Here is a 15,811-nt window from a genome sequence, read left to right as displayed (position 1 = left end):
AATGACCAAGCAAAGCCCCATAATCTTACTCAATCAATTAACTCAACAAAAATCATGACCAGCATCCTACTTCACATAGCATAGCATTGAAGAGTAAATATCATCATACTTCAACTAAGTAGACCAACACATATTCATAAGTGAAAGTAATCAACATATAGTATCAACAATGTGTAAGTTCATCATATCATATCATATACCATCATAAGCATATTCATATATAAGAAAATCCTTGTAAGACTTCCCTCAAGGCTAACTAGTACAGTATTTAGGTAGAGTCCCATACCCTACTACACTAAGATAAACCCCTTAGCTTATCCTAGTTAGAGTTCATTTTCCTTTAATTAATTTTACCTTTTAGGAACATGTTGCCCTAACCGACATAGACCATATGAGCTAATTTGGAATGCGGTGTCATGGAACCCTATACCGAAAGAAGGTGGACTACTTGCCAAGGTGGTACCAAAATATGAACATAGGAACTACGTGGATCCACTAGCTAGTATTCCTATAAGGGCAACATAGTTGAAGAACTAGGAGATATAATTGGGACCCTCTTTATCCTACATGCATTATAGTCTCTAATCTTAAGAGTACATTAGTGATCCTACCTTCCATATGTTAAAAGGGGCACTCCTCACTCTAGTTCACTCGGTGCTAAGCTAGAGTACTTTTTTGAAATGTCTTTATTAATCATCATAGCTTATTGTAGGTCATAGGGTCTAACCCTTGTATATTCATAATCATCATAGCTCAGTAAGAATTGCATGAGCATAACCCTTTCATTACAATTCATATAGGTGAGGTTAGCACATTTACATATCACTTCATGTAAGGCACATTGGTAAATCATTTACCATCCTTATAACATTTAGATGTTAAGCCAACACCTCACAAACCATAGTCAAGACATTTCAATTAAACATCATACCATCCTATCAATCCTAAGGCATACTCCAATACTTCACCATCACTTAATCATAATTAGCCATAATTTGAAGTAAAGGATAGGGATCATAAAACTAACCAAGTCTCCTTCATAATTCATCATGAAGGTCTTACCATCAACCCCTAATTCAAACAAATTAGGATAGAAAATCATCATAATTAAATGACCAACATGATAACAAGGCTAAAAGAATCACTACATCACGATTGAATACTAGTTCATAGCTTAAGAGAAGATACTTAGGTCAAACTAACAACATAGTTCATAAACTAGATCAATTCTCAAGAACTAGAATGAAAGGACTACAACTCACCCTAATTATTTCATGATTACTATTACAACATCATCTAGTAAAAATTCAACCAATAACCAAGTCAATTGAAGCAATGTAACATAATTTATATCAAGATCATAACCTAGGGTTAAGGGGTACATGTCATATTGTACAAACTAGACCAAACCATCAAGATATACATAATTAAGTTAAATTACATGTTAATATATTCATAATATCCAAAATAAATCATAAAAAAATCAATTCATGACATAATTTTTGATATTGGAAAAGACCCACTTGAAAACCCAATTGTGAAAATCAATTTGATAGAGCCCTTTGAGGAAAAAGGTCTCAAAGGTAAAAGAGATCTCATACCTTGCTTATTGATGAATATTGATGGTGAAACTTGACCCTTTGAAGAACTTAAAACCTCCCCTAGCTTGATCTTCAATGGAGTTCTTCACTAGAGAGAGGAAGAAGAAAGAAGGAAGAGAGATTGGGTTTGTGAGTTATTAGAGTTTTAGTTAGTCTTAATTAAGTTAGGACTTTATATAGGGTGTTAACTAAGTTAATTATACATCCTAATCCCCCAACTAACTAAATAACCCTTTAATTAATTAATTTGAACTAACTTAAAAACGTGCAAAATATTAGGCTCTCACCTAGACCTCGACCAACGGTCTGTTTGTGAGTCGACGACCCCTTCCCCTTTACGTGCTTCTCATCCGTCGATGAGTTCAGATACCTGCCAAAATAATTCCTTACCGGATTTGTCTAAGTGTTGGTCGATGGATGGAATCGACTCCCCATCGATCCACACACGTTCCATCGTTTCCCTTCATAGGTGAACACTGCCCATGCAGTCTTGACCCCACAATGCTAGAGTCCTCCTCAAGGGCCTTTTGTTGGTCCTTGGGGAGTCATACCCAGACATTTTGACCATGAGTCAACTTAAACACATGTTATACACCCTTCCATCAATTGGGAAAATGGCTAAATAGATCTTAAAAACAGTTTATGAGTGTCACCTAAGGTTACCAAAACACCCCCATACTCATTTTTACTTTTAGACATATCAAACTCAACTTTCATTTTTGGAATCTTTGTCGGGGAACAAGTCCGCGACGCGGAGCTGTTCCCACATGATTTTTTGAAAATTACTTTTGGGGAAGTTGAGTCTGTGTTGTGTCCGCACCGGACCAACCTTTTGACCTATGGAGGACCAAGTCCATGATGCGGACCTATTTCACCAAGGAACAAAAGTTGCTGCCTTGGGCATCTTGTTGGCCCAAGCTTGGGTCCTCCTCAATAACCCTTTGATCGGTCCTTGGGAAGTTTTTCCCGAATGTTTCCACCTCAAATACTCTTGGATACATATTAGGAACCTCTCTCATGAATTCGAGCTCCAAACAACACATAACACAAGCAAAAACACACTAAGACACACAAGCACGTTTCAAGGAAAAAATTTTGAACGCCTTGAACATTTGACCTCCAAACCTCTTCAAATCAATTATACACATTGTAAAGTACTTAATTATTTTTTTACTAACCATTTTAGAAACATGTGAGGCTCTAGTTACCTTAGTTCATTTTGAGGGTCGTTACAAGTTCCTACCCATTTGGTTTCTTGTGCACAAGCTTTATTGATCTTCCTCTTCATAAGAATTTTCACTAACTGTATCTATTTGCTTGATAATGTGACTATGTTTCAAGATAAAAATCTCAACCTAGGATCTACATTGTTACCCTCACCACCCCTACCCCGCCCCTATTGCTAATCAAGTACATGACCATAAACTATAGCAAACCCTGAAGCCACTAACGCCAGTTATAGAGTGATCAAGTAGGCAATAAACAACAAAAATTAGGCAACCCATAATGACAAATACCCTGAATCATAATATTGATAGTCACGCAATACAATGACGAAAATAAATAGAAGTAATAAACCATAGAAAAGTTATTGTTCAAAGTAGGAACCAAAAAATGCAGTAGTATTTATAATGGCGCAGTAAAAAATTTAGGAACGTGATATCAGATTAAGGAAATCAGTAAACAAGAAAGAAACAATAAGGGGATGTGCAATATGTGATGGAAATATCAGATTTAGACAAATGATTATAGGATTTCTAGAACATGGGTGCACCACTAAAAAAAGGAAAAAATGTATTGAGTAGAAAGTGATTCTAGGTCCTCTGCGTAAATAACTAAATATTTAATTAAGTGCACCATTTAGGCTTTTTGTAGCATGGTTGCCAACATATAATATTATTGGGAGGAGGCTTGGAACACTTTTCAGTTATCATGGGGTTGAACTAGAGATCGACTAGCATGTTCCTTTTTTCCTTACTGATGGATGAATTGACACGATATATTCAATGAAAGATATTATGGTTTTTACCATTCGCGGATCACATAGTATAGAATAAAAATATACAGAGTGGAGTTAACGAATAAATGGATGCTTTGAGATAGATCTTAGAGAATGAACTTTTAAGGTTAAGCAAAACTAAAACTAAATATTTCGCGTCTAAATTCATTGACGTAAAACTTGAGGAAGAGGTGGAAGTGAGGAATGACTCACAAATCCTATTCAAGACAAAGAGAGGAAACTTCAAGTATCTTGCATTTATAATTAGAGGCCTATGATGTCGCACATCATATTGGAGTAGGGTGGGTAAATTGAAGGCATGCATCCCGGGGTACTTTGCGATAAATATGTGTTGCGATGGCTTAAAGGTATATTCCATAAAGTGGTGGTTAGACCTAGTGTTATCAAAGACGCGCTTAATCCCTGAAGAGAAACTAGAAATGTGTTAAGTGCATTGCCTCACTTTATGTGCGCTTCATCGTTGTCATCAAGGTTCTAAGAAAAACATTTCCTTGCCAATGAGCCTCTTATGAATAGAACTTACGCTTGATGGCAGAATGAAGACATGAACCTTGTATACCCATAAGATCTGATTATGAATGATTCAGTTGAAACCAGGTTGAATTTGTTGCTGCTAACCTTTAAGATTTCAATTTGTTCTCAAAATCTAAACTGTCTGAGTGAGGTGATGAGTCACAGTATATATAGACAAATATGAATTTTCTACACTATAGCTTGTCTTGTTATAGAAATAGATGAATTATGATAGAATTATCATTAACTTCAATTTCTTTCAAATAATGCTTTTTAGATCCAGAAAAGAACTACTACATTCAATTTGTTTCCAATAATGCTTTTTTACATATGTCTCCCCTTGCACTAGTACAATAATCAAATCGGCCATTTTGCCTAAATATATGCGGGTCTCATTACTACTCTGCATGTGAGAGTGGAAGTCCATAGAGATGGCTTTGTGACTGATAATTGTATAAATTTCTTCTTTTCTAAGTATGCCTCAACTTGTGAATTACATTCAGAATATACAGGTATTAACATAGAGCTGGTTATTTCCTTGGAAATATTCTTTAAGACTTTGGCTCCTTGATTTTGATATTCTGGTGCACACGAAAACCATTGTAGTGTGCGGCTTGCAAAAGATCAAGTATCTTAAGGCAATGTTGCCCTAGTAAAAAGGGATTTAAAAAGAACAAACCGCGTTTGTTTGTTTGATTATCTGGATAAAATTATTTTTTAGAAGAACAATCAAACATTTTTAAAAGAAACAAAACAAAACAAAAAAAACTTTTGTGATCTTTCCTTTGCTCAAACCAAAATTGAACAAACTTCTACATTAGTCCCCAAATTCTAAATATTAATCAATTTGGCCCTCTTCTCGGAAATATATTTATTGTTTCATAACCTTCTTTTACAGAAAGAAATGAAATGAAAATCATTTTCCAAAAACTTCCCGATAGTCTGTTTGAGCACACCTTAGTGAGTTACTAAATCATGAATGTTTCCTTTTTTTAATTGAGAGTTTCCTTCTACTAAGATGTTGCAACGTCATACTTTATTTTTCCATCTTACCAGGCTTGCATATTTATGTGTCACCATTGATCGAATTCCATGTATTTATACCTTTATGACATAATAGGGATCAAAGAATATGAGGAGCCCAACATGTATTCAAATAATTTTTTGCCCCTTGTCTTTCTATTCTAAACTTTATTCAAGTTTTGCATAGAAAGTGTTTCTCTTCCAAGAACTTTATCCAAGATTCAATATCCATGACTGGAGAAATTAGTTTTTAGACAATTTAGGAAAACCGAAGAACTCGCCCATATAAATATGAAATAATTTTTTGGATTGATACCTGAAAATTGATACTTACTGATTTTAGCGATACTTTTTATTTAATACCATTTATATCAATACTATGTTAAATCTGTAATATTTATTAAAAGTGAATTATGTATGCAATAAATATGTATTATAATTATTTTTAATAATATATTATGCTTGTTTTTGTAAGAAATTGTCACATTGTATTTTAAGTGTATTAAAATGTGTGATAAACGTATTAATCATCAATAAAAATTGTATTAGATGTGAATAATAAATTTTTCTTTGTATATGTATTAAATTTGTATTATAAATGTATTAAAAGTGATCAAGTTAAAAAAATGTTATTGCTATAAATAATAAATATTTTGTTAATATAGTATATTTATTTAGAAAACACAAGGGTTTTGAAAGAACTAATCTTTTTTATTGGATTCTTATTTTGGCAAAACTTGTCTAAATATTAGTTGTGGTGTTTTACTCACACTTGATAGCAAATGAAAGGTGAGGTATCGGGCACGAGTATGGTGTTTTACTAATATTTTGAATATTAAGGATAGAGAACAATTAGTGAATGGGGTAGGATTTGAGATATTCATGGGAAAAAATGAGTTACCCTCCTAAGTAGTTCGGAAAATTTTGATGGTGAAAGAATTTCTAAGAATCTTTTTCCACCAATTCACAGCTAACCAAAGTATCTTTTTTTCTTCCAAGAGTGGCAGGCGAGTGAGACTTTTGAATTTGGAGAGAAAAATGACTAATTCTATTTCAGATTTTTCAATCTTTGTTTCGAATACTCCATAAAATTTCTAGAAGAATATGAGCAAACCCATGATCTAGATGGAAAACATAATAGAACAAATTGGTCAAGGAAGCTTGATGATGATCTCTTGTCCTATCGCACTGCATACAAGACTCACATAGGTATGTCTCCACACCAACTCGTATATGGAAAGTATTTCCATTTGCCAGTAGAGCTAGAGGATAAGGTATGTGGGCAATGAAGAAGCTAAATTTAGATTGGGGTGCCTTTAATTCTATTTTCTCTACTTTTCTTAATTTCTTTTTCCTCTATCATTTCCCCCCCCCCCCCTCTCTCTCTCATCAACACCCACCGTATCTATAAATTTTCATTACCATTGTTGAACCACTATCACCATAGCAGCCTTATCTTCTCTCTCATCTCATAATACTTAATTTGTGGGTTATAAAAGGGTGTGGGGGTGAGAGTGGGGAGTACTTAGAGAGAAATGGGGTGGAGAGAGATAAAAGATTTTTGGAAGTTAGAGTGAAAAAATTTGAAGCATGACTTTGGACAAAGTGAAGAGGAAGAAGATGATGAAGAAAATAAATATAATTTATTTTTTATATATATGTGATATTTGACAGCTGGCAACGCGTGGTGCACTACATGAAAAGAATAAGGTTGTCTATTTTTAGTGTTGTTTATATTCGGTTTAAAAATAGTCTAAGGGGGTAATAGAACCCTCGTAAAGTATAAGTGTGTAGTTGAGAATTTGATCATATATTAGGGGATCATTTGGGCATTTTCTCAAAAATAAAATTGCAGATTCATTTTTAAATGTTCAATGTGGAGCGTCGTATATCTCTTATTCACGTAAACCTATAAAGATGATCAATGAAAAATATTACCAGTCAAATGAAATTATTTATATATTTATTTCAATCTGATGAGGTTCAACCATGTGATAAGTCTTATCTCACCAATATTACCTTATAGACAATATATGTTTTGTATTTTTCTTGTCTTCTAATCAAATGTGCTTTGCATGTGTATTCCACGTTAAATTATTTGATATCATATGAACAAGTGAAGAGAACAACTATATGTATATTCACATATTTTAACATTTGATGTGTGTCTTCTTTTTCTTTTTTCTTTTTTTAAAAAGAATTTAGAATATTTTAAATAATATATTTTGAAGTTATAAGATCTCGTTAACTTTATTATATATTTGTGACATATATAATACTTTATTAGTTTAAATACAAAACCTACCTGAATATAAATATATATTTGCATTAATAAAAATATTTATCTCAGAAAATTAGATATTAAATAAATAATAAAAATTAAACTGATACAAATTTCAGCTGGCGTCATTTCAAGTCATATCGACTTTTCTTCGGCTAAAATACTGAAATATTAAAAAATAGAAAATAAGTAAAACAAAAGGACGATATTTATATAATAGTAATTATTTTGAAGCAAACTTCTAGAGAGTCCAAATCACGTAAGTAACATTGATAAATAAAATCATTCTTTTGACTTGAACATCAAAAACAAATTGTGACAATTCTCTACATTTTATAAAATGATACTCAGAAACATATATCTACATCACAAGAGAAATTATTAAAAAAAACAAATGAATTTATACTATATAATTTTAGCTTCGTATATTGGAATATTACATACTAATGTGTATATGAAGCAAAAAAATAATTATTATGTATTCAAAATTATATTATTTTCCTCAAATACTCGAGGTTATGGAATATACCCTCTTAGGATAGAACAACTTACTACATCAGGATAGTGGGTACCTCATATTCTGCTAAACTTTGAACTCATTCAACCACAATAAATCATACAAAAAAATTAAAATGCAAGAAGAAGAAGAGTGAAAGATTAAAAAAAATTGTGGTTGAAAAATAAGAGTGTAGCACTGCGGAAGGTCCATGACTTAGACGAGCCTCACCTAGGAAATAATGATTAAAATGAAATTTTCAGACCTAGAATAATGTAATAAACTTGAATTAGAAGTATTATAGTCCAAACGTCAATAGACGACCGGAAACTAGTGCAATTGAAATATTTAATGTCCTTAGGTCTTGTGAAGGTTTGAGTGTATTGTATGAAGTCAAAAACTTGTAAAGTACTTTAAAAAGTTAAAATCATATATATCGGGTCAAAATTTCCAGGTCCGACTCTCCAAGGACCACCGTAGGGGTCCTTGAAGGGATCCCACCCTTGACCAAACAAGCCGCCAAAGGCAACAACAAATTGGTCTCTCAAGAAACTAGTCCGCGTCGCGGACACGGTTCACCATGGACCAAAATTATTGGTCCGCGTCGCAGAATTTATTGTCTCAAAAATCTATTTCAAATCTTGTGGGAACAACTTCGCGACGCAGACTTATTTTTCGACGAAAAATCTGAAATTAGAATTCAAGTTTGACTTCACTAAAGGGTCAATTTAAGTTAGGGGTCTTTTAGATATTTTAAGGGATCTTTATATATTGATTTTAAATCAATTTTATCTTACATTCACTCACAAAATCAAAACTCAAAACCTCTCACCTTTCTCTACTTTCTCTCTCTATTCAATCTCCATTGAAGAAATCAAGAAGCTTGAAGAAGAACACCTAATCCCTCAAGTTCCTACTCAAATTTGTGACTAAAGTCTCGATAAGGTATGAATTCTTTCACTCTTGGGATTCCTTTCTCCAAGAGGTCCATTCAAAGTTGATTTCTAAATTACCCAATTCCAAGGGTTTCTCTATGCAAATGGATTTTCCTCTTAACTTGAAAGTGATGATTGATTATGACGAATTGAGATTAACTATGGCTAATTAAGTTTATATTGTTGAGTAATTAATGTTGATTAATGGATTCACGTGATCCACTCACTTTCCTAATTCCCTAAATCTTGGATCATGCTTATGTATTGATTGTTAGATTTGTGTCAATTATTTTATTTTATTCATGGACTGCCAATTGTCGTGTATTGTTGGGATTGAATCTATTTTTTAAAGAATTTATGGTTTAAACCATTTTCCTTAACCCTAGCTATGAATTGGACTTGTGAATGATTAAGTTTGTTGGAATTGGTTATGTTATCGTTTGATTAACTATATTATGATGATGATGAGTGGGTCATTGGATAATTGTGATGAATTAAGGGTAAGATCTTGATGAAGTCCATGGAGGCTATTTTGTAAGACTTTGTAATCTTGAACTCTTTACTTAAATGGTGATGATTTATACTTGATAATGGTGTTCGATTGAAGTATTATATGTGATTAGATTAAGAAGATATGATATGATGAATATGATGACATGATATGATTATGTTGAATGTGAGATCATGGTAAGGGTCTAATGATTCAAGAGTGATTCTCTTGTGTACCTTGTATGATATGACTATGGCATGTTGATCTCATCAATGATGGTTTGTGATGAAATGAAGCTCTCATCTTATACCTGATGAGCAAATGACATGATATACAAGGAGGTTAGTCTCCTATGACCTACATTAAGCTATGATAATTGAGAATGAATAAATAATATTTCAAAAAGGGATTTTAGCTTAGCACCAAGTGAACTTGATAATGAGAAGTGTTAACTCCCATAGAAGGGAGATTCACCAAATATTCTCATGAGATGAGGACTCCAATGCTAATGGGCATGTAGAGTGTTCAAGACATATCTCCTAGTTCCTTAACTATGTTGCATACATAGCAATACTAGATAGTGGATCCACCTAGAATGCTATGTTCATGTTTTGGTCCTACCTTGGCAAGTAGATCACCTTTTTGGGGGGTTTCATGACACTGAATTCCATGATTAGCTTACATGGTCTATTTTAGGTTAAGGCGATTGTTCCTGAAAGTAAAATGAAAGTAATAAAGTGAACAATAACTAGGGTGACTTAAGGGGTTCTACTTAGTGTAGGTAGGGGTATGAGACTCTATTTATACATGACACAAGTTGACCTTGAGGGAAGTGCTAGGAGGTCGTTCTAATGTACTTATGATATGAAAGAAATGTATATGATGACTTTACATGTTGATGATCCTATATGATATTAGTTTCATTGATGAACATATATTGGTCTAAGTTGATGTACATGGTTATGAATATGCATGATATGAAGAGATATGAAATATAGACATTGCTTATGATCCTCTACTTGGTTTACTTGATTATGTGGGGTTATGGGGCTTCACATAAGCATTGCACTTGTAGGCTTGAGAAGGGGTTGTGAGTAAGGGTCTTATATGTTGTGATGATATGAACTTTTGTATATGATTTATTGTTATGACATTACGTTGGAGTAGTTATGTTTATATGATCTTGATATGATGTCATTCATGTTGATATGACCTTATGTTGATAATATCCATGTTTACTTGACTTTATGATGATGTTGGTCTTGTGTTGAATATGAACTTGTCTTAAGTGAATATGTGATCATTGACTTGCATATGTTCTTAATTGTGAATAAAGGCTTTTGAGTGGCTTAGCATGATTTTGAACTAAATGTCCTTTTAAGCATGATTTCAATGGTTCTACTAGCATATGTTTCCATACTTGATACATGCGGTTGTACTAATCCATATTCTTTCCCTTTTCCCAAAAAATATATATTTGGGCCATTGAGATATCAAAGTTGCTTTGCAAGAAGACTTAGACTTTTCCCCGAGTTTTTGATAGGTCCTCAAGTTTGAGGATGGTGCCTTTGTTCTACCCTAGTAGTATTGATATTATCTAAAGACAATCATTTCTTCCCTCTTCTTGAAGATATTTGTTGTAAGCCCTGTGTGGCAATATGAACTTGTATAAGGGCTATGTTCTAATATTGTATTCTGCTTTAGATGGTTTGATGTGAGACGAAGTATTAGACTAATTCTTATGTATTGACTATGTTTCCTAAACGAGAAGCCTATGTAAGCTTCACTAAACGAGGAGTTTATGTAAACTCCAAATGTGATATGTGAGAGGTCTATGCATACCTCAATACAATATGTAAAAAGTTTTTAATTTTCCGCATTTTTTACCTATAATATGTTATGATGAATGCTAAGGGCTTGTCCAAGTTCTCTCCGAGGACGACGACACTGATTACGTCTAGGGGGTACTCCCCGGTCGTGACAAAGAGGAAGTCCCTCTATTTATAGTCAACAAATAGTCATATGAACAAATGTTCTTTTGTGTCTTATCTGAAAACCATGACCTTTACGAGAAGTCACAACTTATTGAAAAAGACACAACTATTAGAAAAAGTCACAATTGAAAAAGTCACAACTCATCGAAAAATCACAACCCTTTGAAAAATGTTACAACTTACTAGATGAGTCACACCACATCGAAAAAGTCACAACCTAAATTAAAGATATTATAGTAATTTAACACTTAAATTAGGAGTTCATACTTTTAAAGTAATATATATATATATATATATATATATATATATATATATATATATATATATATATATATATAGAGAGAGAGAGAGAGAGAGAGGGGGGGGGGGGAGAGAGTAAGATTGGAGATGTATTATAGAGACCCAGTTCGCTATTTTACTCTCCAAATATAGAGAGTAAAATAGAGAGATATTAGATATGGTCTAAACTTATCTAATGATGTGAGAGGTAAGCTAAAATGAGACGTGATAGCACTAAAATGAGATTTGATAGCATTAGATAGGTCTCTCAGGCCTCATTCATTTGCACTTAATAGCGGTAAGTGTGTTTTGATTTTAATATTCAAATCTTAATCATTCAGATTTTGTCCATTAAATCCATTTGTTTTTTTAAAAAAAAAAAAAAAACTCTTAATGAACCTCAAAAGATCTTAATGAATCATATCACTAGGAGTGTCTTAATATATATCATTCAACTTATTTAATACACTTAAGAATAATCAGTTGTCACTTGTCTTTTTCTTAGCGCAGCTTTTTTTCTTTCCCGCTAAAATTTTCTTCCTCTCTTTTCTTAATCAAACATCAATCTTTTCCTCTTTCAACAAGCAAATTTTCATGTTCTTTACAATATTTTTTATATTAATATTTTTACGGAGGTATATTGATGTTTGTACACCTTACCTCTGCTCTTTTGAAGGTTCTACTGCAACAAGAGTGCATGGTTCCTCCTCCTTCCCCTACTCCCATAACATTGGGTTATTTGAGTAATTTGAGGGTATAGGTTGCCGCCAAGAACATGTATAATTATGAAAATTCTGAAGAGTATTTTTTTTATGACAAGGGAAACCCGCTTCGATCTTTCCAAACTGGGCCACCCCGGAGGGTTGAAAATTCCCAGAATATTTGGATAGAGTTATGAGATAATTAAACTAAACCCGTTCACATGTTTAGCTTATCACGTAGCAGAGTTAGGAAGCTATTTATCGTTTGTGTTCGTCATCTTCTCTTCAACTTGGAAAAACAAATTCCAAATCCGACGCAATAGACTTGAGGGCATAAGGATAATCCGGCGATTCCAAATTCACTTGGTCATTTTCTCAGGAACACCAGTTTCTCTCAGATCATCAATCAATCATCCACAATCCCTTTGGTGGGGCTGGGAAAAGGACATTTCAGAGACTTAATATAATAGGCAGTAATTTGGTAACAGCGCTTGCTACAAAGGAGCTAGTTAAAAGTTCTTGTTCAACACATACACTAAAAATGAAAAGTCTAGCAATGCCCAAAACTGTACTAATAATTCTGCATTCCATGGTAGATAAAGGAAAAATCAGAGCAGACATCATTTGCTTTGTTTTTTCAGTGTGTCTCTGTCATTCTCACTTCAGAAACATATTCATGTGAAGCTGCAGTTGAGACATGGCAAAGATTACACCATTCACATGATTGATGAGATAGGAACAACATGCAACTGCCATCAATTTTGAGGCTTTGAAGGAGAAGGGGACGATGGGGGCTTCACATCTGGATACTGCAAGATTGGTAAACAAATAGAGTCAATATTTCACGAGCCTAAAGCATTTTGATGGTTCTGAGCAAAGAGGACAGATAAAAAAGAAGCTACGCAGAACCATTCTTAGCATTACCACATGACCTAAATTGACTCAGTAACAAATCAAAGAAGGAAAGGAGACACAACAATTAAGTGTTCCACTTTGGCGAGTTTGGGACTGTCAAACTGCTGCCTACCGTGGGATGCACGGTGGTCAGGTGATAATTTTCGAGAAAGAGTTTAGATCAATTGGGATTGAGCCAGACTCCCTAAAAGAGAACCGCAGACTAAAGCATAGAATGATTCCATTGCAGTGCGCCTACGGAACATCCAACTTGGATACTGAAGAAGCAAGTGGCACATAGATATATTCAAGAATCATCCCAAACACCCTTCCACTACTCCTGAGGTGTAGTAAGGAATAAAGATTGTCATTTAATAGCTTTGCAATCTCACAACCTTCCACTACTCTTGTGGTGTAGTAAGGAATAAAGATAGCCATTTTAATAGCTTTGCAATCTCAGGCACTTGACCATGGTCATGGTTGTGTAATCAAGTTGGGAGAGTGTTCACTTAAATGTGTGCAAGAGATAGAGATCATACATTTGGATATGGCGATGATGACCTAGGACCACATTTTATTGCTGAGGGTGAGTCAGCAGACTTCTTAACGGGACCATTGCTTATCTGCTCAACTTGGGTCACACCTATAGCGGATGGAGATTGACTATTAATTTCATTTGCTTGAATCACCCCATTATTGCTGCCTTGCGGTTGCAACCCTTTATCCTTCTTCTTGGGATAAATATGAACAGATGGAGGGAGAAGGGTTTCTTGGATCTCCTGCAAAGTAAAAACAAGCATTTTAACTGACCAAGATGAAATTATCTGTGCAGAGTTTCTGATGACTAAAAACATTGTGCTTCTGATTTGATTCCAAGATCAGCAACAAAAAGAAATAGCCCAAGAACACTTATTATATTGTCAATTAGGCCAGGTCGATGCAGAAATTACGCCCCAAAAACTATCCGAGTCTCTTATCATTTGAGAAACGACACAATTCTACTCAAAGAATACATATAGGCAGATCATTTGTAAGCTTAATTACAGAAAATGATACAGTTGAACATGAATTAAGAGATAAATCATCCCAACTCAAACGGAAGAAAGGAAGAAATACCTGCCATCCTTTCTTGCCTCTTATCCCACCTCGGATAGCATAAGCCTCTTTGAGACCATTTTTGACCAATAATTCAGCCACTTTAATGGAGTTCCCATCGAAACTACCTTCCACATCAAAGAAAGATATCTGTCAAACTCTTTGAACTACTCAATAGCTAAGTGTTACTCGTCACTATCTGCTATTACAGCAGCTACCTTTAGCTTTAGAAGCATCGACTGTTTGTCAGAGCAGAGGCCATAAAGGCAATTCTCAGTAAGTGAGAGACATTCAACAAATACATGTTCATTAAGTGGGAAACGACACTATTCTCTCTTCTTCTTTAATTTGCAGTAGCTATATCTGATTGTAGAACACATCCATAAAGCTAATTAGGCGCAAAAACCATCAGATAGAAGGTGAGGTAACTTAAAAAGGAAAAAAATTAGGTGGAAAGGGCGTTTACAGCTGCCACTACTTGGACAATCAGGGATAACTAGAGTCATGAAGAACAGACATAAGGAGCAAATCCAGATCTATACATGACTAATAATAAAGGTAATGACAAGTTGACACTAAATAATATATTTTTATAACAATGGTCAATTTGCAAGATTTTCACATAGACTTACTTGTCTATAACACAAAGCGTAGTATTTTGTGGGTCGTTGAATTTCTGAAAGACACTGTTGAGAAAGGCATCTTCATCTCCTTGGCGGAACTCAACCTGTATCACACTCTTATTTAACATTCTCAAAGTGGGAGAAGGCAAATAAGCTAAGCTCTTGTTATCCCGAATATCTAAAAGCTGGGTATTGGGGTCATCACGAAGCTTTGCAAATGCATCAACGGCTGAGATAAAGCTAAACTTTTGCAAGTACTCTTCTGCTAATGGTATAAGAACAAGCCAAATAAAGGTGACCCCAGCAACAAAGAATGGATACTTTGTGAAAAAATCATCAATAGAGACCAATATTGCTTCTAAGTTGAGTTTAGCTGAAGTGGGTGGTGTAGTTCCAGAGGAGGCAAGGGAGTTGAGAGGAAAAGAAAGAGTCATAGAAAGGAAAGATAGGTAGTAGAATTTGGGAGAGATAAGATGAATTGGGGTTTCAGTTTGTAAAACGGGAGAGAGATTTCTGGTTTTAGGAGAATTCAATTGGATTGAATTAGAGGGGAGAGTGAGAGAACATCTGAATTTGGGAGAACATTGTGGGTGTTTTCGGAGATGTAAACAACTTGAAATGCCTATGGAAAGAGACTCCATCGTCATCATCATAAGAGAGAAAGTAAAAGAAGTTTGAGAGAGACGATAAGATGTGCCGCCATTTATAAAGCTAAATTTCCTTGTTCCGTCTATTTAGAGCTGTCAATATGGTCTACCAGATCCCATTCACGTCAATTTATACAGATTTTGATATTTTATGAATAAGATGGGATTAGTCCACTTTTGTTGTGGATCAGAAAATAGTAGGTCCAACCCATAAGTATG

General features: G+C 34.2%; 1 protein-coding gene across 1 annotated transcript; it reads right to left on the bottom strand.

Moving 5' to 3' along the window:
- Positions 1 to 12,791: 12,791 nt before the first annotated feature.
- LOC101255330 (rhodanese-like domain-containing protein 4A, chloroplastic) lies at positions 12,792 to 15,718 on the bottom strand. Its single transcript, XM_004246937.5, has 4 exons — positions 14,955 to 15,718; positions 14,344 to 14,446; positions 13,767 to 14,006; positions 12,792 to 13,142 (listed from the first exon to the last, which is right to left on the bottom strand). The coding sequence occupies exons 1-4, from the start codon at positions 15,596 to 15,598 to the stop codon at positions 13,089 to 13,091; spliced, it is 1,041 nt and encodes a 346-aa protein (XP_004246985.1). The 5' UTR covers positions 15,599 to 15,718; the 3' UTR covers positions 12,792 to 13,088.
- Positions 15,719 to 15,811: the final 93 nt, after the last annotated feature.

This window comes from Solanum lycopersicum, chromosome 9 (assembly GCF_036512215.1).
Source record: "Solanum lycopersicum chromosome 9, SLM_r2.1".
Classification (NCBI taxonomy): Eukaryota; Viridiplantae; Streptophyta; class Magnoliopsida; order Solanales; family Solanaceae; genus Solanum; species Solanum lycopersicum.
This window is presented reverse-complemented; position numbering and strand designations above follow the sequence as displayed.